Below are 27,336 nucleotides of genomic sequence, written 5' to 3' on the forward strand. Positions count from 1 at the left end.
AGGAGCAGATTGGAACAAGGAGACTTCATATTTTGAGTTGGGAGGAGGGTAATGGGCTTAAAAACTTTGTCTTTGATCCACCAAACGTTTTTGCAGCATGAGCTCCTATGGAAGCTAAAATACATGCACAGCTTATTATCAAGGTCAATCAAAAGCCACCATTTATTGCTCAGTAATCAAAATTGTACATTTGCAACATCTTCAAACATCTTGGGGTATCAAGTAGGAACTTTCAGGGAGTGCTGACGGATTAAGGAGGGGAGTATCGAAAACTGGATGTTGAAATATCCAAAATATCATTGAAATATTATTAACCTGTTCTAGATAATATTTTGGTCTTCATTAGCCTATATTTTCTTTCTCCACATAATTACAGAAAATGAAACTTCGCTGTGCGCCATCTCTTTTGTTACTTAAAAAGCGCTCTAGAGTTTCAAATTTCTGTTCAAATGACCCCTCTTCCCAAATTCTACAATCGATGGCTCTAGTGTCAGATGCACAATGGCAAAAATAGATGTTACCTAAAAAAAGAAAAACTATGCCGTAGTAACTATCTTTTCCTCTTGACCCCTCCTCTAGAGATACAAAAACAATCCACACTTATAAATACTTGAAAGCTATTTAACCTATGAATAAATGAATGGTAGCAAACCTTGGTAAAATCGAAACGTCAGCACATGCACGAAACCATTCCTGAGGTCCACATCCTAATTGTCCTTTCCCTCCTTCGCAAATACCCCATCTATTTCCTGTTATATAGTTCCACTAAAGAAGAAAATGTAAAAATTGTATTATAAAGTGCAAGGGTGGCACATTAAAACAGAAGCTGAGATTAGAAAAATACATAAAAGTTTGGGTAAACTAGACCAGCGGTTCGCAGGCTGGGATTTGCGTGCTCCTAAAAGTACTTGATGACCTAGTCAATGGCATGTGCAAAAAAAAAGCGTGGTCAATGGCTAGAACCTAAACTCAGGTTTTCCAAATCGAGACAAGGTATTTGAGCAATTTATTGTGGACAATAAGGTAAATATTAACATAAAGAAGACTGACACTTGTTGTCTTGCGCACATTCTGCTCAAAATAGCTTTTGCAAAGAACAGATTCTTAAGTAACAACATGGAAAACGGTGATGTATATCTCTAAAAAGGATTGTTCTTATTAGATATCATATCACATAATGTAGTTTAGGAAATTTACCTTATTAAAAACTTTATTATTGTTAATATGTCAATTGCAACAGCCTATGGACTTGCCACAGTATTGCTTTATGCTAGAAACTATATGCTATGAACTATATAAATAAGTTTATTTTGCTAGAAAAACTTGTTTGGCATTTAAGACTGTAATTCAGGATGAGTGATGCAATAAATAAAATAAATCAGGTTCAAAGCTAAGTGTTCGCTTGGTAATAAATTTCAAAAAAAACGAATAAAATAAGAAAAGGTATATTAAAAAGCCTTGTTTTTAAAATTAAATAGGGGTTAACTAAAAAATTAAACGCTGTGGGAACAAAATACCAGGTGAAAGTGCTAGTTCTTAGAATTTAGAATATGTTAAGTTTATAAAGTTTTCAGTTTATTTTACTGTGTAAATAAAATCAAGAGCGGTATGACGTCTTTAGAGGCCAAATTTGACTTTATAGGCTAAAATGACCATGTTCTACACGCGTGAGAACTTGTGCACCCCAATATTCGTTATCAGCGCCCCCTATTACCCTAGAATCCACCATCAAACCAACTGCGGCGAATATGAGCCACCCCTTGAAAGATTACGGTCCCTGGATCACTGACTATAAACAAAGTGCCTCTCATGCCTTATAAATTTTTTTTCCGGCTCCTTTACGTGGAGCAGGGGGTCGTAGACATTAGGGAGGAGTGAGGGTACCAGGGGGGCCGGACAATAGGTTTAAAATTTATTTTGTTCTTGATCGGTTTGGCACTTAAGAGTTGTAAGTCCCTGAACCAAGAGACCGTCAAGTACAGAAAAAAGTTTGAGGACGCAAACCTCCCAAAAACAAGCCCTAAAAAGGGTAAAATAACTCCTTTTTTTGAACGACCCAAAACTTGTATCTTTAAGAGGTTGGGTAAAGGGGACTCCAATGTACAACAGCAACATTATTTGTTCTCCCGAAAATGGGGGCAAAAAAGGGCTAAACAAAGCAAAAACTATTTCTTCCATGAAAGACTTGATAATTGGATTCATTTGTGCTAGGCCAAACGGACACAAACCCACAAAAACATTAGAGTGGTTCCATGGGCTCCCTGAAAACCAGCCTGAAAATGGGTCATTTTTTTCTGACCGGCTAGAAACTTACACCCGCGAGTTCCTGGGCCAAGGATACTTTTGCGCACAAAAAAAAACGTCTGTGTGAGGGTATGGGCCCCCAAAAATAGGTCCGAAAAAAGACAGAAAATTATTTTCCAGATCAGTTTGAAATCTATATTCTTAAGCTCTTTGACTAAGGTGACTCCAATGCACAGAAAAAAATTGAATAAAATTGGTTCCATTGAAAATGGGCCAAACAATTTTTTTCGGACAACTTGGAACTTAAGTCCGTAAATTCCTGGACCAAAGCCAGTGACAGCCGTAAATTCGTCTTGAAGCCAGTGACAGCTTTCGGTATGCTGACAGTTGATAAAGTTTTACCTTCGTTTTTCAAGCAGTAATTGACTCGAACAGGTGAGACTAGTGTGTGACATCAGTCTTGAGACTATTTCGGATGTCTGTTTTGATTTATTTCAGGGGACTAAACAAACGCTCAGTTGGTATATCGCTAAAATGTAAAGAGAAGATCAGCGATATGTGCTTTCGCAATTCCGGTACTTGATTTTGCCCCTTTGAGTCTCCAGACTAAATATCTTTATCCAGTACTGCTCAACCGACAGGTTTTCAACTTGGGTATCTCCCAAATGAAGCTCAGTGGCATCAATCATTGCCTGTGACCTCCATTTTACGCCCATTTTCTGGAGGCAACATGTTTCTCTTAGAACTGGAAATCTCACAAACAGTGGCCTTAGAGATTTTGGTTTCAAATTTATTGCATTCCTTGGTTCAACCAAAGCGTCTTAGAAGGGTCTTGGATATCCTTGATTATGACTATATAGCATTTATAACAAGACTGATAAAAGAGACCAATATTATCACTTTACTTATCTCGTATGGAAGTGCCTCTGGAAAAGTGGGCATAGATATTTCGCGCCAAGTCTTCTAGTGTCTTGGGAAGTGACAAGCGTGCATAGGATGACGGTAAGTGAATAAGATGGCATGATCATTTCACATTCAATATAAGGGACACCTTGGCTTTCATTAGTGTTGAAGCAGGTCTATTGCCTCTAAACCTGACATTAGTAGTATTGGTACAAAATACAACAATATTTTGCAAGGGAATTGAGTTTTTTTTTCAATGACTTGTTTGATGCAGTTAGTATGATCCTCAGCCAATCCATCACTAAATTCATTTTAGTGATGGTAAAATTCAGGGGGTAAAGTACATTTCCGACTCAAATGCATGTTAAATTTTGATTCAGGATGCAATTTTCACTATAGAGGTAAGTTTATTTCTTAGCTACCTGAATAATCCGTTAACATAAACCTTGCACAAAATTTCTGCATAGCCTAACCAATACTCCATTATGTCGGTTGTTTACACCAATCAAAGCCATTGCATAAAAAATTAAAATAAATACTAGGCTACCTAAATAATATTCCAGGGTTCAGCTTTTAAAAATTTCGGCAGTTATAGCACCGTAAGCCAGTGTTGCTACATAAGCCTTTTTAAAAACCGAGCATACGCAATCTTTGAGAAATTTTCAGCCTTTTGTTTGAAAAAATAAAATTTTCCCTTTAAAATCCTTACTTTATCCCAGATTTCCCTAAAATCCTTACTTTACCCCAGATTTCCCTTTGTCCCTAGATTCAAAATAAGCGTCCCTAAGAGAAGTGATTTCTCCCTAAGATAGGGGAATCTCTCAAGAAGTGGAAGCCCTGGTCTTGGCTGCCCTTAAAATTGTCAAACCCTTTTACATCGCCTTGAAACTTGTATCTGTTAGCCTTTAGAACTCCAATGTACAAACAAAAAATTGAAAATAGGATCTAAAAAGGTCTAAAAACTTAGTTTTTCTGGTTATGTTGAAGCTTTCCTCCTTTAGTCCTTGACTAGGGGGCCCCAATGCACAAGAAAAATGAAAAAGCTTTCCGGTTTTCCCAAGAATATACCTCGAAAAAGAGCCAGAAGGCCTTGGTTTAAAGCTAAAGTGGATTTGGAACTTAAATGTGTAAATTTCTGGCCCAAGATGACCCTAATTCACATAAATGTAAATTGAGGGCAAAGGAGCTCCATAAATGGGGCCTTAAAATTGGCCAACACACTTTTTTTTAATCAGACGGTAAACTATTTCACTAATTCCTTGGTTCAAGCGAGCTATAAAGCACAAAAAGAATCTGAAAAAAAAAATCTGACTTGCCTGACATCAGGCCATAAAAAGGCCATGTTTTTTCTAACAAACTCGGAAGGGCACGTCATGTCAAACGGTTGGACACTTGTAACTCCATGTCTCTGGGCTAAGGTAACAATTATATAAAAAAAAGTTTGAAAAAAGGCTAGGGCATTGCTCCTCTGAAATTGACCCCCAAAATTTTTTTTCCGATTGGCTTGAAACTTTTGCACGTAAAATTTTGGGCTAAGGGGGTAAACAGGAAAAAATGATATGCCCAAAAATGGCATATTTTTGCCTTTTAATATATGCTATGGTTTGCCGCCCCCCCACCCCTAATGTGCAAAAATATAGCCGAAATTTGTTCATAAACTATTAAATTTTCACCCTATTTGTTTTACTTCATTAGCATTAACGAAACTTAGCTTATCGCGTGCTTACCGTATTCTTAACCGGTACAAACTATTTATTCAGAAAACTTCCAAACAGAAAGAAAACTTTAACCACGTCCAGTACCTGAATAATGCAACGAGAGCAAGAAACACCGGACGGTAGCTTCAATTGAGCCTTATAAGTACCAGATGGAAGGGTAGTCACATAGAATTTTCCACCAGTCGTACCACCAACGAATTCCAGTGGAAACTGATCAAAACACTCTTGAGGTGGGTCACGGTTTGGATCCACATTAGGGCATAATCTGAATTCGTAGTATCCTTTATGAACTGCTGTAATTTGAATAGTAACAGGTATCACCTGGAAGAACAAAACGTATGATATAAATACAAAAATAATAAAGATAGTATTTGAAAGCTATTCAGATATATGCAAAAACAGGATGCATAACATAAAAAAAACGACAATTTGAAGATTTATAGGGGGCTTGCTCATCTTGATTCTCAATATTTTTTTTTGCTTGATCTCTTGCCTGCAGCAGCCACCTCATTTTTGTTCTATGGTTAAAATTTATTTGAAGAACGTCACAGCAGAAAAGTGTCACTTTTTTTTTTTACAAATCTTTGTTTATCGTGATACATCCATCTAGGTTCTTAGCTTTTAAGATATCAAATAGTTAGCCAGTGGTTGTCAATCCCTTGGTCACTCGGAGCCACTGCCTCTCCTATTGACGTTATTTACTGTTTTGGAAAAGCTTTTGCAACTTTATCTGGCAGTCCATTCTAATCGACGTCCTACTTATAAGAACTTACTCCAGCCTTCCCTATTACCCCGAGAGTTAAAATTGGCTTTGGATCCCAAAAAGTACAATTCCAGTACTAGCTCTTGTTTCCCATCAAGTTTTATTTATATTTGGCAACATGTACTGGTCAAAACCCTCCAATGACAAAACTCTCCTTCCAATGACTCAGATAGACAAATCCATGACATTTAGCTTATTCTTGCTTTCTGCCAGGTGAACACCCAACAACGCCTTCTTGCATATATTGTAATCCAGGGGCGCAACTTTCTATGGGGCAGGGGGAAGCCTGCACCTCCCAGATCTAGGTTTGCCCCACAGTGTGCCCTTCCAGCTGAAATTTAGTTTCTTCAAAAACCTTGTCACAACTAAAATAAACCTGCATAATTCGAGCATCCACAGAAACAGGTCAATTTTCAATGTACCCTTATGGTATTATATGAACCATTTTCAATTTTCACTGTTATTTCACTTTATTTGGGAAAATTGGCTCCAACTTTGCCCCCCCCCTCCAGGATTTTGACGAAATTACCCCGCTGTTGAAATGGTAAGAATTTAAGGAACTTTTCCACTCTTCAGAAATTGAACTGTGTCCGAGTACAACTATTTGAATGTCAAAAAGTTTAGTCATGTCTTGACGATATTATATTAAGTCAGAACAGATTATGGTCATCCCACAGAGATTCAATCTGTTTCTGACTTCAAAGAGACAGAAATAGCTCATTAACTTTTACTTAGAACTTAATTAGACTGATATCCCGCAAATCCTTCCAGTGATTTCTCTGAAGACGTATATATAGGGACCTCTTGCCACCACACAGTTTGTATTGGATCCTGATCTTCGATAAATCAAACTGGGAGACTTGCCTTTACCTCTCTAAAAGTTCGATGAGGCCCGACGGCCCACCACTAGTAGATGTCCCGATGACAGAAGTTTTGGGACCCCCTCATCCCACAGATTTTATAACCCGTTGTATTAGATATCCTGCTGACAAGAACGTATGTCTCCCCTTCTTCCGAGGTCAAGATGGGCAAGTATCCCCCCCCCCTCAAAAAGTAACAACTATGTCACTCCATCCTACTTTTGACCATGCTTGACTAACATCTGACAGGTCGTTCTCTTGAATGTCTAGAAAGTGGGAATTTAAAGCCTACTCCCCTCCTTTCATGAAAAGGCCAGATTGGGTCTTCTTTTCCCAGACTATTTCCAAAAAAGAAGTTTTTCAAAAAAAAATAAACGCCTTATTTAACGTAAGACCAGCAGAAATATATTCCCGTAATAATTCAAACTTAAAACAATCAAAAATCTCTATTCAAGAATTAATGAAACCCAAAAATAAACAGAAATAAAAAAAAACAGTTATAGCAAACAAACATACACTAGGTATTATTTTAAATAAATATTTCAACCTTAAAACAAGTAAAACTTAAACTGAATATGCAATTCAAGCTTAAAACGACCAAAAATTACTACCAACAAAAGTTTGGCTACTGCCCCCTTCCCTGTAAAGGTCTAAGGCTTACTGATTCATTTGGGTTTTACTGAAAACGTATTATATTGCAAATATTTTCTTTTTTAATTATTACGACATTGGAAATAAAAATAAAATCACCACCAAATTAAATCATGAACTGCTGAGCTTTCATCAGTTAATTTCATTACATATCATTTATTCACTTTCATTTTATTAGTTCTTTCTAAGGACTGTTCGAGACACATACAGTTTTCAAATAAATTATATTACAAATATTTTCTTTCGTAATATAGTCTGTTTTCAGTAAAATACCAATGACGTAGTTAAGGAAGGGTGCTTTTACAGTTAAGGAAGGGTGCAGTAGCCAAACTCTACTGGCTACTCCCCAGATATGAACAAAATGTTTTTTTCAAAGCCAAGAACAAAATGGCTAGCTCAAAAATTTGACCAGATACCTCTGGGGTGAAGGGGTTGGGGGGGGGGGGTTATCCTTTGATCGCATATGGCCATTTGGCTTTGAAATACACTGCTATCTATCTATCTGTGGCTCTTGACTTTTCTTCACCAAATGTCTAACAGAAAACTAATCCCAACAAATCTCGACAAATAACTAATCTCTGTATGTTTCCGATTACAATGTTTTTATCGGTTTATATAGTAAATATTTATCTAGCTTTTCATGTCTCTGACGTATGTTTACGCTCAGGATCAAACATGCCCACTTTTCTCAATAACCAGCCTTATATATAAACAATGGACAACTTTTATAACGTTCAACACCCAACCCTAGGGCTGTGGGGGGTTTTGTCATCCCCGGTGGCATAGTTATTTGACTTTTCGACTATTTTGCACAAGATGACTATCCCAAAATTCTAGAAAATGAATAAATGATCGTCTGATAAATAAAGTTTTATTAACTCATGAATCAACAGAGGATGTAGAACATTGACCTACAACATAATCATGGTTGCAACGGTAGCTGCAACCTAGTAAAGAGCGAGCCAATGCCAAGAGTAACCAAAAGCTAAAAAACGCGTATAGAAAAAAGCTATCTATTGAAAAGAATTGCACTCTAACCCTGATTTAGGAGTGGTAACTATTATTTCGGTTCGTCCTAAAAGTAAAAAATTATTGGGAAAATAAATTTATGGTGATTTCAAAAAACAGCCTGAAACCCCTCGAAAATAACGTCAGATCAAAATGAAAAATATACCATTGGAATCAGCATGGTCGAAAACCTTGTAAAGGGAAATTACAGCCCCCTCCTTGAACAACAAGGAAAATCACTTTTTTGCATGGGTAGCACTGATCTGTCTCCCGTTTTTTTTCTCGTTTTTTTCCTAGAAGGGCTAGGGAGTGCCCAGAGCATCATAGAGAGATGTGTAATAGCTCATTCGAACAGAAATTAAATTTTCTAGGGCTCTTTTAAGTGACCAAAAAGATTGGAAGGCAAATGACCCGTTTCTCTGAATTATGCAGGGTTATCTTAGTTTTGACAAAATTTTTGAAGAAACTTAATTTCACCTGGGGGGGGGCAAACTAGGGTCTGGAAGGGGTGGTTACTCCATGCCTCATAGCAAATTACGCCCCTGACTAAAAACAACACTTTTGGTGTCACTTCATAAGTAAAAAAGCTTTGAAGCATAAAACGATATCATCATTGTCATGGTTGCAGCGGCAGCTGCAGCCTAGTAAAGAGCGAACCACAGCCCATAGTAATCAAAATTTGAAAAATGTGTTTTCAAAAAAACTGTCTGGTGAAAAAAAATTGCCATCTGACACTGAATCAGGAATGGTAGCTATTATTGTCGGTTAATCTTAAGAGTACAAGTTTATTGTGAAAAGAAATTTATGGTGATTTCGAAAAAGAGCCTGAAACCCCTTGAAAATAGCGTCAAATCAAAATAAAAAGTGCACCATTGGAATCAGTATGGTCTAAAACCTTATTTAGGATAATTACAGTCCCCCACCTTGAACACCAAGGATAATGACTTTTTTGTATAGGTAGGCTAGTACTGATCGTCTCCCTTTTTTGTTTTTTTCTTTTTTTTTCTAGAAGGACTAGGGGGTGGCCAAAGCATCATAGAGAGGTGTGTAATAGTTCATTCGAAAGAAAATTAAATTTGTAAGTGCCCTTTTTAAGTGACCAAAAAGATTGGAGTTCAAATAGCCCCCCTCCCTACAGGCCAGTAGTGTGTATATATAAGATTCTACGACGGGTTGTATAATACGACCATGCACTCTATACTATGGACGTATAAAGCGACCAAACACGTTATATTATTGGACCTATAAAGTGACCAGACGGGTTTCTGTGTCAACACCCATTTTCTGGGCCTATCAGAGAGAACGGATACGGAGGGTACTCCAATATATGGTAACTTGATCAGCCCAGTAATCGGATTGGACAAAAGGAGTAATTTTCATTATTGTTCAAACTAGTAAGAGAATTAAATTCAGAAAGAGAACAGTTTATTATTATTTGACATGATTTTAGCAAAGAAAATGAGTGCTATGTTTGGCAAAGACATCAGTGCCGAGATCAACATCAATATGCAAAATACCCATTTATTTCGTGCTTTATGGATATAAGGAAGGCTTTTTGGGAATCTGAAAGAGCAATCGAACTTTAGCGTAAAGAGCTAGGTGTTGAGGAGGGGACAGCCGACATTCATATACGTAATAATTTCTGTTCGTTTAAAGTTTCGAATGAACCCTCTTACGATATTCTAGGACCACTGGGTCGGTTATCTATTTTTTAAATTTGATATTAAAGACCAGTTATTTTTTATACAAGGAGGGCTTTTTAGGAATCTTAAAGTACAAAAAATACAATCAATATCAGACTCGCTCATTCCAACTGTCTTAAAGGTAACTCCGAGTGTGTTCATGGCCTATACAATTCCTCTCATCAAAAGATCATTTAATAGCTACTTCTAAAATGTATTAAATAAAAAAGAATCAATTTGTTTTTTAATTTCAACTGTAAGTAAAGAATAGGGATAGAATTCGAACTTTAGCGTAAAGAGCTAGGCGTTGAGGAGGGGACAGTCCCATTCATATACGTAACAATTTCTGTTCGTTTTAAGTTTTGAATGAACTCTCTTACGATATCCTAGGACCACGGGTTTCTAAAATCTAAATATATATTATACCGAATACTAAATCAGGTGAATTTAAAATCAATGTAAAAACACGTGAAATCAATACAAGTGGAAACACTCTTAAATCAATAATCCTATTTTCTATACTTGACTTTTGTGTTTTCAGTAAAGCACTAGTTTTGTATAATCATAAAAGCATAGGGAAACATAATTAGTTGGTTTATTTGTACTAGTTATATTATTATATATTAAATAGGCTGTGAAGTAATAATTTTTGTCCGTTTTAAGTTTCAACTTCGCTCTTTACTTCCCTCAGAAAAACTTGTTTTTTTTTTAAATTAATAATAATTATGGTCCAAAACCCTTAACTGCAGGTTTGCAAGAACACCTCCCATATGTTCCTCCTCCAGGCCCCCTTATTAATCTGTGTAATTAAGGTAATATCACTATATATCAAATATTCAGTTTAATTTTATTATTTCTTTCCAAAGACTGTTCAAGACAGATAGTTGTCAATAAAACGCAAATGATGCAATAGGCCTTAGACTTTTATAGCTTATGAGTTACAGAAGATTTTCTTTTTTCAAAATTATTCTTCATGCCTCTGAGAACTTGATGCTTTCAGATTAATTCACTATGTCTCAGATTTGGCGCAGGTCTGCATGTAGTACGAATCTTAGTACAAATTAAATAAAAAAGCAAGTTTTTTTTAACTGAAAGTAACGAGCAACAAAAAAACTTACACCGAACAGAAATTATTCCGTATATGAAAAGGGCAGTCCCCTCCTCAACGCCTCGCTCTTTACGCTAGATGTTTTTGTTGTTTTAAAAAGGAGAGTTGGGACAAAGAGTCAAACTTTAGTGTAAAGAACGAGGCGTTGAGGAGGAGACAATCCCTTTCATATACGGAATAATATCTGTTCGTTTTAAGTTTAAATGACGCCCCTTACTTTCAGTTAAATAAAACTTTTGTTTTTAAATTTAATTTCTGAACGTTTTTCAACTAATGCAGTTTTGAATTTGGCTCACCGTAAAGGAAAAATCAAACCGAAATTTGCATATTAATTTTGGCAGATTTATTCCATATGTGAAGGGTTGATCCCCCGCCTCTAATACCTTGCTCTGTACACTGAAGCTGTTACCACTTTTAAAAAAGCTTGCTATTCTAATTAAACGGCCCCGTCTTTCAGTAGCCGTTCTTAAAAATTAAGACAAACAGTCAGTAATTTCTGTTCGTTTTGAGTTTTAATGTTGCTCCTTACTTTCAGTTAAAAAAAGCTTGTTTTTTTTAAATTTAATTTCTGATTGTTTTTCAAACAATGCCGGTAAATCTGGCTCACCCTACAATGAAACATTCCTCCCCCTCTTACAAAAAACTCATCCTTGGAAATTTCATCCAACGTAAAGTAACCCTCCCCCCCCCTCCCGTAAAATTCTCACCAGACACTTCTATCCTCGCTAAAAATCCCCCTCCCCATAAAATTGCTTGCGGAAGATTCAGACTGAAAAATTCTCCTGAGCATTCTTTCATTTGAATAAGACTTTAATCTTCAATCGGTTTCTCGATAACTTCGGAAATGCCCCCTTCCGTGGAAATTATTTCCCGGAAATAAAACACGCGGAAAATAGCCCTCGGATAATTCCCCCGGAACATCTCCATGTATAAAATTTACCAAGGAGAATGTAAGACAATTAAAAAGTATTTCGTATAGTAATTATGTCAATTCCTCCCGTGTAACGTTTTCCCTAGAAAATTTACTCCCCCCCGGAAATCTCCCTCCCCAAAGAAGATTTTTCCTAAAGAAATCCACATCCCCCCTAAAAAAAACAAAGAAAAACAAAACAAAATGTGTCTCTATAGTTCCCAATAAAAAATACTATACGTAAGCAATGGGCAAATTATATAACATACAGAACTCTCCCCACGGACTGTGGGGGGTCTCTTTTTACACCTAAAGACATAGTTATTGGCTTTTGAACTATGCTGAACAAAATGGCTATCTCAAAATTTTGGTCAGATGACTTTGGGGCAAAATGGGCTTGGGATGGGGGCCAGTTGCCGTCCAAACTTTTTAGTTACCTAAAAAAGGCACTAGAACTTTTAATTTCTGTTCGAATGCACCCTCTCCTCATCCTCTAGGGACTATTATTTCAATAAAATCAGCCCTGAAAAAAAAACAAAAAAAAAACAAATAAACATGCATCCGTGATCTGTCTTCTGGAAAAAATGAAAAGTTCCACATTTTTGTATATAGGAGTTTGAAACTTCTACAGTAGGGTTCTCTGATAAGATGAATATGATGGTGTGATTTTCATTAAGATTCCGTGAATTTTAGTGGATGTTTCTCCTCTTTTTCAAAAATCAGGCAAATTTTCTAAAGTTTTTAGAGTATCGGTTACTATTGAGCCGAGTCACTCCTTACTTACCGTTCATTATCACGAACTGTTTCTTTTAACCTCAACGTTGTGAGTTATAGCGGAATTTCAACGTAGTTGAAAACAAACAAAAAACAAACAAAAAACAAATAAACATGCATCCGTGATCTGTCTTCTGGAAAAAATGAAATAGAGACCCAGAGCCTAGAGCCCTCAGGGTTTGGGTTGTAAGTTATGCCTTGGGGCCATATAACGTTTATATAGAAAGGGTGATCGTAGAAACTTCAAAAAAGGGCTCATTTGATTGGAAACTGAAAGGGCTAGTGCCCTTTTTAATAGTCGAAAGTGATTAGAGTGTAACTAACCCCCCTCTCACGCCCACCATTTCCCCAAACACATCCAATCAAAATTTTGAGATAGCCATTTTGTTCAACATAGTTAAAAGTTCTGGAAATGAGGTCTTTGATGATGATAACCCCCCCCCCCCCCCACTGCCCTCAGGGTAAGGTCTGTAAGTTATGCCTTGGGGGTATATAAGGTTTTTTGTATGGAAAGCGTTGTCATAAAAACTTCAAAAAGGTCAATTTTGATATGAAATTGAAATGGTCAGTGTTCTTTTCAATAGTCGAATGGTTTTGGAGGACATGTAACCCCCCACCCTGACTCACTATTCATACGAAGACTTATAATCACAGGTTTGAGATAACCATTTTTTCTTATGTAGTTAAAAGGTCCGGAAATTATGTCTTTGAGGATGACAAACTCCCCACAGGCCCCATGGCAAAGGTGGTAAGTTATACACTGGGGGCATAGTGCCCTTATTACGAGGCTATTATGAGGGCTAGTGCCCTTATTCAGAGTCAAAAGCGATCGGAGGACAAATGCCCCACCTCCATCATTTCCCCAAACACTTCCGATCAACATTTTGATAGCCATTTTGTTGATCATAGTTCAAGGGTCCAGAAATTATGTCTTTAAGTATGACCCCCCCCCCCCAAAACCCTCAGGGCTAAGGTTGTAAGTTATGCCCTGGGGGTATATAAGATTTTTATAGAAAGCGTTGTCGTAAAAACTTTAAAAAGGGCTCATTTGGTTAGCAAATTGAGAGGGCTATTTCCATTTAATAGTCGTAAGTAATCGGAGGGAGAACCCCCCCCCCCACGCCTATACTTTCCCCAAACACTTCTGATCAACGTTTTGATATGGCCATTTTGTTAAACGTAGTTGAAAGATCCCGAAATTGTGTCTTTGAGGATGACAATCCTCCCCCCCCCCATAGCCCTCAGGGCAAGAGTCTTAGGTTATGACTTTAGGGCATACAAGTTTTTATAGAAAGTTTTTTCGTAGAAGCTTCAAAAGGAGCTCATTTGATTGGAAATTGAGAAGACTAGTGCCTTTTTTATTAGTTGAAAGTGATCAGAGGGCAAATGACCCCCCCTCCACGTCCATCATTTTCCCAAACACTTCGAATCAAAATTATTAGATAGCCATTTTGTTCAAGGTATTTGAAAGGTCCAGAAATTATGTCTTTGAGGATGTTGTAAGTTATGCCCTGGGGGCATATAAAGTTTTTATAGAAATCGTGGTCATATCAACTTCGGAGGAGCCTAATTGGAATGGAAAAAGACGCTCTAGTGCTCTTTTTTAGATTACACGTGATCGGAGGGTAGCTATCCCCCCCCCCTCCCGCACACGCGTCGTATTGTCCTGAAATACATCTAATATGAATTTTGAGATAGCCATTCTATTAAAAATAGTCTAAATATCATATAACAAGGCTTTTGGGGTTGAAAGAAACCCTGAGATTAGGGGCAAGGGTTGTAAGTTATGCCCAGGGGTATATAGGATTTTTATGAAAGGGATGGTAGTTTAACTTTATAAGAGGCTCATTTGGTTGAAAATTGGAAGTTCTAGTTCCTTTTTATGCGTCAAAAGTAATGGAGGGCATTTATCCCCCCCTCGCCTAAAACCCTTCCTTTTACTAAACGCATCTAATAGAAATTATGAGATGACGATTTTTTTCAAAATAGTCCAAAGAACATATAATAATGTATCTAGGGATGACACAACGCCCTAGCGCCCTGGGGATAGGGTTGTAAGTTGTTTTATGAGGTCATATAAGGTTTTTATGGAATGGGTGGTCGTATGATCATGAAATGGGGATTATTTGATTTGAAATTGGAAGTTATAGTGCCATTTTTAAAGGTCAAAGTGATTTGAGAACAAACTGCCCCCCCCCACCAGGGTCATCATTGGCCTTAACCCCTCCAATTAAAATTTGGATATAAAAATTTTATTCATCGTAGTTGAAGGTTTCACAAATTCTGTCTGTGAGAAAGACAACCCCCCCCTCCCTTACAGCTTTCAGGGAAAGGGTTGTAAGTTATGCCCTGGGGGAATATAAAGTTCTTATAAAAAGGGTGGTCGTATAGGCTTTGGAGGGGACTCATTGGATTGGTAATTATAAATTCTAGTGCCCTTTTTAAGAGTCAAAGTGATCAGAGCGCAGCTACCCCCCCCCCAAACACAAACACGTCGTGTTTTCCAGAGATGTATCAAATAGATATTTGAGACAATCCTTTTATTCAAAATAGTCCAAATATCATATAACAAGGCTCTTGAGGTTGATACAAACCACCATAGCCTGAGGGTGAGGGTTGTAAGTTATGCCCCTGGGTCACTTAAGGTTCTAAAGCACCACCCGCCCCCCCCCCAACTACTCCTCTTCTCACCAAATGCATCTGATTGAAATTGTGCGATGGCAATTTTGTTTAAAAGAGTCCATAGAACATAAAAAAAATGCATCCAGGGTTGGAACAACCTCCCAGAGCCCTCGGGCAAGGGCTTTAAGTTATGCCCTTGGAGCATATAAGGTTTTTATGGAATGGGTGGTCGTATTAAATTCAGATGGGTCTCATTTGATTTTAAATTGGAAGTTATAGTGCCGTTTTTATGAGTCATAGTGATTTGAGAGACCTCCCCCCCGCCCATCATATCCCAAAAGAAACACTAAGACGAAGTTTTGAGACATCAATTTTTTCAGCATTGTTAAAAGACTCAGTAATTATGCGTAGCAATAGTTGTAGTAGCAGTAGTAGCATTATCAGCAGTATGCAAGTAACCCCTTTTTTTCAACATCTCCTTCAACACACGATGAAATTTTCAACTTAATACCATTAAGCGGTCCTGAAGCATTGCTGACACGTTCACTTGACAACCTATATGGGCATAGTGTGTTCCGATTTATTTCAATACAGTTACAATATTGCCCAAATTTTTTGCCTTAATACCCTTAGGTTTATTAGTTATAGTAGTAGCACCAGTGAATATAGTAATAGCAGTAGGAATACAGTTAATAGCAATAGTCTTAGCTTTAGTAGCAGTAGTAGTAGTAGCAGTGACAGCAATAGTAGCAGTAGCATTAGTTGCAGGAATAACAGCATTAGTATTATGATGCCAATATTGCCCTTTGTTAGTTCAATATCCCTCACAAAAAGCGATGTAAGTTTTAATTTCACACACGAAACTGTTCCTAAGATATTGCTGATATGCCCTTTTGACAACCTCCATACGGATGGCAGGTTGTCATCCGTACAACAGAAATATTCTCTGAAAATTTCACCTTCATAACTTCATAGGCTGTGGATTTTGAGCTAGCCAGAAGAAACTGTGTGTAATCATTTAATGCTGCTTCTACGGTTACTGCAACTAACGACACCAATGGCATTAAGTTGAGACGTATAGGAACCGTTTAGGACAAGTTTCAATTAGAAAAACCTATGTACATGTAGTCAAAAAAAGGGAATATAAGCACTATAGGGCATATAAGGACATAGGCAGCGATGCTCTATCATAGCTAGTAGTATCATTGATATTTTAAAAGAGCTAATTTGATTGAACATTAAAAGTTCTAGTGCCCTTTTAAGTGCCCTCTTAAGAGTAAATGTGATTGGAGGGCATTAAGCCCTCCGCTTTAGCTCATAATTTTCCAGACACTTCCAATCAAAAATTTCAGACAGCCATTTTGTTCAGCATAGCTGAAAAGTCTAGTGACTATATCTTTAGGGTTATTGGGTAGGTCAACCACAGTTATGTAACTTGCCCATTATGCTTAAAAACTAAATTTAGCTTTAAAATTAAATCAAAACACATTCTTTGCATGCTGATTGCCAAACAGACATCTTATCTTACTACAATTGCTCTTACAATTCTGGTAAATGAAAATGTTGTAAGAGTTTTCAAGTTGCGAGAGAGCATAGATATAATTCATTGGGAATCGTATTAACTTTTATTAATTACGTCAACTAGAGAACGTAAACAACCAACCTTGACACTGCAATTTGTGTCATGTCTCTCAAAAGAGTTTGTGTTGGTCAAAATTTCTGAAAAATTTTTGTCAGCATACAAATAGCAGGCTAAACTATAAATTCTTAAAGGAAAACTGGAAAGATTCAAACTATTATTTTCCTTTTGCCTTAAAAAGAAAATGTCACTATAAAACGAGCAGAAATTAATTTTAGAAACTTTTTCCACAAAATAATTTTTTTTTTTTTAAGTAAAGAACTCCATTAAACTAAAACTGAACAAAAATAGAATTAAATAATCTACCAAGCATACAACTACCACAAATTAGTATCAATAAATAAATGAAACCCAAAACAAACAGAAATTAAAATAAATAACAGAGTCAAACTCAAAACGAGCAGAAATTAATATGAGTAGGGTTCAAAACCCCTATGTTTTCTAAAAGCCAGAACATAATTTGTACTTTACTGAAAAAAATTCTTTTAAATCTTTTCACTTTTATAACTTTAAGAAATCAAAAATTAATTAAGATTTTAAGGAATAAATATCAGCATATATATATATATATATATATATATATATATATATATACTGACAAAAATGTGCATTGTCAGTTTAATATATATATATATATATATATATATATATATATATATATATATATATATATATATATATATATATATATATATTAAACTGACAATGCACATTTTTGTCAGTAAATTCATTTGAATTTTTTTCAGTAAAGTACAAATTATATTCTGGTGGTTTTCTGGTGGATAATTATATTCTGGTGGATTTATGGTGGTTGTATGCTTGGTAGATTATTTGATTCTATTTTTGTTAATTTTTGGTTTAATGGAGTTTTTCCCTTTTTTTTTAAACTTATTTTGTGGAAACAGTTTTTTTTAATTAATTTAGTATATAAACTAACTAAACTTCGGATTTCTACGATTGGGTTTCCCTAGTTTACATAAATAAAAAACGTCTCATACCTGGTTTTCTGCGTAAGTCCTAACAATAGTTCCAGTTGCATATATTCCTCCGGGAGCTTCGTGAGGCTTAATAATTTCATCCCAAGGGTCTCCACATATTCCACATTTGCCTTTATTAACAAGCCACTGTCTCTAAAAAAAAAATGTATTATTATTAATGTTCAAAGACTCTTTACAACATTATTTTTTTTAAATGTAAAGAAATAAGTTTTTTTGAGAATTTTAAAACTTGTATATTAAAAGTAAGAATGGGTAGATATAAAGTCAAATGATAAGACAAACTTAAGACAAATATAAATTGTTATAAAAATCTATGAATTAGCTTGAATAAATTCAAGCTACAAATATAAATTCAAATGAATATCCAATTCAAACTTAAACAAGAATTACCTCTGATCAAAATAATTATAATCTTCGCAATATGACAAATCATGTTCACGTTCCATTTACTCCTTATATAAGGTCAGATTTAAATCCCCAAATGGCGAGTCATATTGTTTGAAATAAGTTGCATGAATCAGCTCAAGGGTGCCACTTATTCGGTTTGTTTAAAAAAAATGTAAAAAATTCTTTGGCTTCTTAGAAGTTATTTTCATCTATGTATTTTTTTTGGAGTCTATTTAATCTACTTAATTAATTTAGTCTATTTATTCTATTTAGTTTTGTTTTCTTTAGTTTTATTATATTTGTATTTTCTTTTCTTCTCCTTTTTGCTCTTCTCTCCGTGATTAAGTGATCATTTTAAGTTTTCTTTTGGTTTTCTTTTCTGAGTAAGTAATTCATTTGTCTTCCCCCTTCTTTACAGGCCAATGAGTCTTTCGGGGAATAGTAACATGTCATATTGTTGGCATATTATTGTTGTTCATGGGCTTCCCAGGTGAAATCAATCTTAAATAGTTGTGGGTTATCAGGTGTTTGGAATGAAGGGAAGGGGATAGGGCTGGAAGTAGGAAACTAGTAAACTAGTAAAAACTAGTAAAGGGAGTGCTTGAAGATTAGGAGATTCAGAAATGGCATTGTGAAGTCGCAGCCTCGGTGTCCCTCGACGTTTATCGGCAATGGAAGGAGGTCTGGGGATAGGATGTTTATTTTAAAGCGGGTTTAAATAGTGAAGAAATTATGTGGTATATATCAGGGAGGGGTAATTTTCTAGCACTTAGAGAAAGGAGGACATATTTAGGGAGGGTAAGGGTAAAGGAGGGTCCTTACACATGCCCTATGTGCGGAGAAAATGGGGAGGATCTGCTTCACTTCATGGCCCTTTGTCCCGAATTACAGGATCTAGGGAAAGATATATTTTTTGTTAATGTGGGGACAAGTGAGTGGTTGGTTTCAGTAATGGGATCAAAAAATTATGGGACAATAAGAATGATAGTAAAGTATATAAAATTGGGTATGTCACATAGAGATAGATTTTTGTAAAAAGGGGTGGGGTGAGTGTGGAAGGATTGTTGTATGTGTGTAAGTTGTTTTCTTGTTTGTTATTTTTGTAGTCATGGCCCTTGATAGATGTAACATACATCTATCTATTTATGTTAGTTTAATGGTATCGTGTGCTTTATTATGTTTTTGGAATGTTTTGTAATTTTGCGTTGTTATTGTTATGTAGGCTACCATACTTTGCTATGAGTGTTATAATCATGTTATTATTTTGTGTGATTTTCCTTTTTTTGTCATGGCCCAAAGTGGCTTTTATTGCAATAAAAAATAAAAAAAATATTGTATGTGTATTTAATGAAGAATAAATCTTATCTTATCGGACCAAACTTAAATAGAACAGAAATTGCCACAAAAACGAGTAGGGCTATTGCTCCCTTAAATCGTCTAGAGGCAATAGCTTTAGCTTTTTTTTACGCCCTATCAGAATTTAGCTTGTTTTTGCCTTGACTCTGTCGCAGATTGGACTTGGCTGTTGTTGTTTTTTTTTCACTTTTCCAGGATTTAACTCGTTTTTGCTCCGTTATAAACGTTGGTATTAAGTTGGTATGTTATAAACGTTGGTATTAAGTTGGTATTAATAATTAAGTTGGTATGTTATTAACAGATATATTAACAGTTAAGTTGGTATGTTATTGTATGTTTCAGTAATATTGTTTTTCCAATGTTTTCAGTTACTGTATGTTTTTGTTATGTCATTGACATTGTTATAGACTTTTTTATAATTGTTTTGTGCGACAAGCTTGTTAAAGCTTACCGTATCTTGGTATTAATAAATAAATAAATAAATGATTTTGATTTAAGTAAGGTGCAACAAATCTATCGTTCTTCCAAAAGCTAGTTATGGAGAAAGGGGAGGTGGTCTAGTATTGAAGGCCCAAATTTACCCCCAATCAAAAATATTTTAATGAACTATATTATTCCAGTTTTGACAAGGTGGAGCAAGCCTACTTTTTGTACCAAAACGTATATGTGAAGAATGGGCCATGAAGCCGTTGCCCTTGGGACTAAGTGGGCTACCTCTGAAAACATGTCTTTTTCAACTTTTTGATCAGGGTGTTTGGCATAAATATCTAAAAATTTTGACTCGATGCTATGGGAGGCAACAGGGTGTCCGGGGGAGGGAAGGGCCTTGATATAGGGGCTTAATGCTCTCCAATTAATTTTGGTTCTTAAAAAACACATTTGATTTTCAATTGAATAAGGAGCTTCTATACGGAGCTACTCCTACTATACGATGCTATCGGAGGGAAAAAAAATAGTAAATTGGAAATACATCGGTCTTTAATTTGTGAATGCTACTGTAGTAACTCTGAATAAAGTGATATTTGGATATTCATCAAAGGATATAAAAGAATTTAAGAATTTTTTTAAGTTTAAGCTATATCTTAATAAATTCAGCTTGTGAAATCCGTATCCCTTCTCAGCAATGGTAGGAGGGATTCTTGTAGTGAGCCAGCGCACAAGAGATTTGGACAAAGGCTTTGCCAAAACAGCATAAATATTTCCTTATAATTTACTATTAATTTAGGACTGAAGTCTTTACTCCATTGTCTGACTCCTCCAAGATTATTATTTTGTTAGTTCGTTAATTTTGAACAATCTGTGCTGGGCTAAAATGGCTGTACCAGTAGGCATCTGAATATAATATTTTTATAGCACAAGGAGAAACATTTAATTGCCAATAGGTATTGAACGCATTTAATATGCATTTCGCGTTTAGTATACTATAAGGAGTCTAAAGCTTTAATTCTAATTGAATAAATAAAATTGAAAAGTAAAAAAAAATTTCATAATAAATAAAACTGAATAAGTAAAATTTGAACAGTGTAATATATATTGTCATTTCAATGCTGTAATAACTGGAAGAGAGAATATTTGTAATATAATTCGATTTCAGTGAAGTGCCAATGACGCAGTATAGGCTTTAGATTTTTAAAGTTAGGAAAGGAGGCAGTAGCTAAATTTTTGTTTGTAGTGAAAATAAATAGGCCGTGGACGGTTTTGGGAAGAAATTAGGTTAAACTAAATATTTGATATATAATGATATCAACTGCTGAAAAGCCCATCAATTCAAAATTTGATTTTACTGTAATTTCATTTTTTATTTTCAATGTATTAATAAGTACGTAAGAAAATATTTGTAATAAAGTGCCATTCTCAGTAAAGCGTCAGTGACGCAGTAGGTTTTAGACTTTTACAGTTAGGGAAGGAGGCAGTACCCATACTTTTCTTTGGATTGATTTTTGTTCGTTTCAATCTTGATTCACATAATTAATTAAAGCCTTATTCGTTTTAAGGTTAATTTATTCATTTATATTAGTACAAGTTGTATGTTAGTTTGCTATCATTGTTTATTTACTTTCTGTTTTTTTGTGTTTCATTTATGCTACAATAGTACAATATTTGTGTTCGTTTTAACCTTGCATATTCAATTTAAGCTGTAATCGTTTTAAGATTTATTTATTCATTTATATTAGTACAAAAAAAAAAATAAAAGCAAAAGTAATACGAAACCAGAATAATTGAACAACAAGAATAATGCAAAAAGAGATAAGGCAACTAGAAACAACATTTATAAAAGGAAAACCAAAAAAAATTGACCCCCCTCCCGCACAAAAATTCAAACAAAATGTATTTAAGCTACTCCAACCAAATCCAGGTAATAAGAGTCCAGCGTAATACAGGTTAGATTTAATTACTCTTAGTTTTAATGACGAACAATTCTGATTTTCACCTTCTCTTCTTCACTTGATTAGTCGCAATCCTTTTTTTCTTATTGCTAGACGTTTCTGTTCTTTTCTGGTTTTTCTGGGCATTGAACATTTGTAGTAAAGTAGGTTTCTGTTGGATGTGTTATTCCACCCTTTGTAGGGGGTATAATTACGGTCCTAAGGTGAGTAAATCTCGGTAACTTGCCCTTAGGCCTTGGCCTGACTAATTATCTGAAGCGTACCTACTGGAAGTTAATCGAGAAGCTTAAATAAGGTTGTATAGAGGTTGGTTATAATATAATACTTTAATTGATGCAATACACTATACAAGTTCCGGCTACATATGTCACGGGGACTAAGGGTCCCAGATAGTCAACAATTATAAGAAATCTACGATAAAGTACAATACAATAAGATACTTGAACATTTACAATATTCCAACAATATTCCAAGGTATTCCCAAAATAAAAGGGATAGAGGTTAGCCCTGCAAATAGATTAGTGTGACCTTGATCCCAAAAATCTAATGATATATACTAAAAATCAACCACTTCAAAACCCACCAATTTCCATACTTGGCCACGAAAGTGGTTAGTAGTAATTTCCTTTTCAAACCTCACATAAAGGATGTTTTCTCTTATCTTAGTACAAAGCGGTATTTCGAAACTTAGCAATTTGTATTTTGCGTTGTAAATATTTTATTTCATATTAAATTATTTCTGCCTAATTAGGTGGTTACCACAGTAATCTCTGCTTTAGCAAGAGTTCTCTTCAACTCTATGTATTTTACTTTTGGAACATCAAATTTCAAGTATTTCGAATATGCTCCTTATTTTGCCATTATTTATCGGCCATTATGTACATAAAACATTACTTGATTTCTTTAGGGTTATGTTTTATTGCCAAATGTCATGCCATGTCTGATTTCAGGAATATCAATTTTTGGAATTCATCCTTGTTATACTCTTTGCATCTTCTGCATCTTCTCTTTTAATTTGACTCACAATGGCTTCAGCATTTATATCGGTGTTTTTACTTAAGTTAGATTTAAAGTTATATTTGAAACTATTTGATTAATTTGAGTTTAAATTTAATTCCCATTAATAATTTAATTTACTTGGATAATGTTGTTGATTTAATGTCTATCTTGCGGGGTTAGGAATGCCTTGGATAAATTATACATAACATTTTTTAGTAACCACAGATTTCACTTAAACACAACATATTACATTTTTGTAACCTAATGAATGCCATAATTAATTTACTTATACATCTTAACTTTGAATATTACTGATCTAAATTCACTTGTCAGTCTATTAATTGGTTGTAAATTTTGACTAATTAGTGCATGCTGCTGACGTTGATTTCGAACAAGGTAAACCTTTAGGTCCTGGAAAAAAAAACTTTGTCCTGGGATTTGCTGACTACAAGCTCTTGCAATACATCAGAAATTGGTTGATATTGGTAAAAATAAATGAACAAAAAATTGGTTGAAGTTTTATCTAAATTTGGTTGATATCGGCAAAAATGAACCAAAAGTTGGTTGTAAAACATAATTAGGTCTATGGCCTAAAAGGAAATTTTAGATATCAATATACAAATAAAGCATATACGGTTAAAGCATAAATGCATAAAAAACAATACTATTTTTTTCTTTTTTAAGCGATAGACTTTCTCAATCTCTACTTCAAACACAATTTGCCCCTTAATATAGAAACATTCTGTTTATGATCGGCCTTTAGTCGTATTAGTCTTTGTACGCTCAAATTAGCATTAATAATTAAAAAGATTTATACATTGACCAGAAGTCACAAAGCTTAAATAGAACAAAAAAAGACTGGTTAAAACTTAAAAGTTACTTATGAAAAATAAAATACGATATATACACAAGCATTTGAATTAATTTTAATTAGTACTTTGTTAACTATTTATAAAGCATTAATACTAATTATATCGTGAACAAACACTAGAAGCAAGATTTTTTTAAACAATAACAAAAACCCTTAAAATACCAATTCAATATATTTATATTGATAATTTATACTGACATAAGTATGTTGATACATCACTTAATTGTTTAAAAACAAACAATATTTATGTTCCCTTACAATTTATTTAATTGCTGCAATGACTATTTTTTATTTTCTTATAGATTTTAAATAAGCCAAGCAAAACTTTTAATCTGACTAATATAATTTAGCATAAGCCATTGCATATAAACCCATAGTTTTTTTCCACTCTGGTCTAGAAAAGTCTCTTTTCAAGAGAGCGGTTTAATTGTTCATGTCTTAGTAACACAAGTTCACGAATACAATTTCAATTCTATGCACTATTATGCGCTCAAGAACTCACACCACGTCTATGCACTAGGCGCTACGTATGCTCAAGGGTTGTCAAAAACCAGAGACAAGGTTTTTTCCATAATCCTAGGTTTAACAGTTATAATTCATAGATTCAAGGTTTATCGTTTTCTAAACGAATATATATCTTTTTTTTTCAATTTTATTCAACAATAGCTAAACTCGTAGGTTGTGAATGTGCTTTGAAAAATCTTAAGATGGAATTTTCTGATTTTTTGTTTACCTTCTTGTCATATATGGAACACACTTCACAGAAACTGTTTTAGGTCAGTTTTGTTGATACCAACTTTTGAGCTTGTCAGTTATTTTCAGTTATCTTCAACTGCAATAGCTTTATAAAATTTTCGGTTGCCATTTTTTTAATGTCTTTAAGGGACAAATTTTAGCTTATGGCTTAGATTTGATAAGGCTCAAGGTTTAGCTATTTGATTTTTTTTACCAGTTATATGTAACTATCAATTGACTTGTGCTTGTACTCTAAGATTTGCTTACCACAGGGTGCCTCCAGTAGTTCAATAGAACATTTTCAAATTTTCTTGTTTTACTTCTACAGCCGAAAGGACTATTATGAACCTGCACACAACAATTAATTATTATTAGCCACTCTTTATTTGTGGCCACAACCTTCTATTGGGCTCTTTCACTTGTTAAAAGGTGGCCCTACTCCAAGCTTTTTTTCACGTATTGTAGCTTATTTTACTACCGTATATAACTAATCTTGTTCGATATGCATGCATATCGAAGCCTAGCAGACTCCATTCAATTTCTTTTACTTCACTTTTGCCTGGCTAGCAAAAATTTATTAGTAGCCACGGCTTATATTTCCAACTTGAACCCTTTTTTCATTTTTTGTATTGTTTAATTCAGTTAAGCCTAAGGGTTTTTTCAAGTCTTTTTCAGCAGAAGATTTCCTTCGTCAGTACAATAGACCCTTCCTAAGCCTATATTTATATGTCTCCTATTTTATTTATCAGATTTTTCAATCAAAAAGTTCCTTATCTCCATGTGTAAGGGGTGGGGGGTTGGCTATCTTTACAATTAGTGTTTTTTTTTCCACATTTATAAGAATTTTCCATCCAACAGTGCTTATTTAGCGCTCTAAAATCACTGTATTTTTTAGTTGTTTCTTAGAGCCCTTTCAATGAAGTTTTGGCATGACATTTTCTAGCCTTCATTTGTCCTTAAAAAATGCATTTCTTACGATGTACTGGTTACAAATTTTATTCTAGCTTTAATTACGATTTTATTGGCCAAAGAGATAGAAAACAATTTTTTCAGCAAGCTAAATAGCTTGCATACGGTTGGCCTTAGTCTGCGGTTTCTTGATAAATTTTAATATGGGAAAATTACATGAAGTAAATTTCTGTTCATTTTCCATGTTCCATCGTTTAGTTGATATGAATGTTTAATTTTGTTTTTAAATCAGTGAGTTTTTCACGTTCTTTTTTAAGTAAGTTTTATTTTTTTGTTAGTTTTTCACGTTCTTTTTTAATAAAGAACGTGAGGGGCTATTAGCTTTACGCTATATAATTTTTACTAAGGAAATATACATTATGAAAAAAACTTTGATGTTATTAACGTGAAGATTGAGATAAGTGTAAAAAAAAATTTAAATCTTTTTTGTAGAATCTTTTAACCGTTTTATTAAATTAATATTAATTTAATCGATTATTAAACGTCTTGGAGCTGTTTGCTCTTCCTATGTCAGTTCACTGTGGTTCTTCAGGGTTTGAAATTCCCAATTATTTTTTTCTTATTCTTACTTTTTTTTTTTATTCGACTAAGCTGTACTGATTTATAATTAGACTAGACGTAAGGGTGGTTCGTCATTGAGTAATAGTAAGAGCGGACCAGAATTATCAATATTAGCTATCCCAAAAGGATGCATTGCCTTATCTGTTTGTCCTAATGTTGGCTTATATTCTGTGTAAACAAGCATAATAGTTTTCATACACTGGCTTGCTTTATATCTACATGGCTCAAAGCAGCCATGGTTTAAAATTAAAATTTAAACTTTCTTCTGACGCATTTCGTGCGGCTAGTTCAGAATTTGAATTTTCTAACATCATTATTCAGATGAAGGTCCTCTATGGAAGGAAAGAAGGCCCTTTTAAGACCTATCCTCGTGCCTCCATTTTCTATGATTTTCGGTTCTCTCACCAAATTTCTTGAGCCTTATGCAGACTACCCATCTCAGCTGGGTAATAATCTTTTTTTTTTGCTTCCTTCAGCGACTTCTGCTAAGCTTCCACATTTTTTTCTGCCTTATAATGTCTTTTTCTTTTTTTTCCATCCCTTTCCTCAATTGCTTTAATTACAAATTTTTATACCTTTGTCTTAAGTTTTGTAGTGAAGCTACACTACTAGCCTAGTATTTGGATTAGCCTTAGCAAGGGTAATTCAATTCCTTATTGGGTCATGAAATGCCATATTTTCGGAGTGACTCTACTCCTAAAAACAACTCTGAAATAGCAGCTTATAGCCTATAATTATTCGGACCACAATTTATATAATCCCTTTGTTCAATTGTAGCAGTGTTATCCTTAAACGATGAGTCTATATCCTGTATCTGTAGTAAGACTGAATTAGAACCCTATTTGCTACTATTATGCCTAAAATTCTTCTTTTTCTACCAACGTTTCTACTGTCCAGTGAGATTTTTCTTTACATATTATCTTCTATTTTATTCTTTTAATTTGTGGTACAAATCCTTTATTATTTAGTGATATATGGTACTACTGCACTGCATTGATTACTAACACTAATAAAACTACTAATAATACACTTGCTAGGTAGCTTCTGCTTGCTAAGTACTAAATACTGTTTCTTCATTTTAAATTAATGGTTTAGCCATTTTTCATTTTGTCTATTTGTAACAGACAAAATTCGAGCAAAGATACTCAGTTTTTCTAATTCGAGTGCCGCTTAAAATGGAATTCATTTTGA

General features: G+C 34.7%; 1 protein-coding gene across 1 annotated transcript in view; it reads right to left on the reverse strand.

Moving 5' to 3' along the window:
• LOC148945349 (uncharacterized) overlaps positions 1–27,336 on the reverse strand; it is a 110,993-nt gene that overhangs the window by 50,124 nt on the left and 33,533 nt on the right. The window contains exons 3-5 of the mRNA XM_089098758.1: positions 17,881–18,012; positions 4,950–5,186; positions 653–765 (exon numbers count right to left, since the gene is read on the reverse strand). Of these exons, the coding sequence (XP_088954884.1) occupies positions 653–765; positions 4,950–5,186; positions 17,881–18,012 (482 nt within the window). The remainder of the gene's footprint in view (positions 1–652; positions 766–4,949; positions 5,187–17,880; positions 18,013–27,336) is intronic.

The sequence above is a fragment of the Artemia sp. Qi Xiang Cuo genome, chromosome 13 (assembly GCF_049724085.1).
Source record: "Artemia sp. Qi Xiang Cuo chromosome 13, ASM4972408v1, whole genome shotgun sequence".
Taxonomy (NCBI): domain Eukaryota; kingdom Metazoa; phylum Arthropoda; class Branchiopoda; order Anostraca; family Artemiidae; genus Artemia; species Artemia sp. Qi Xiang Cuo.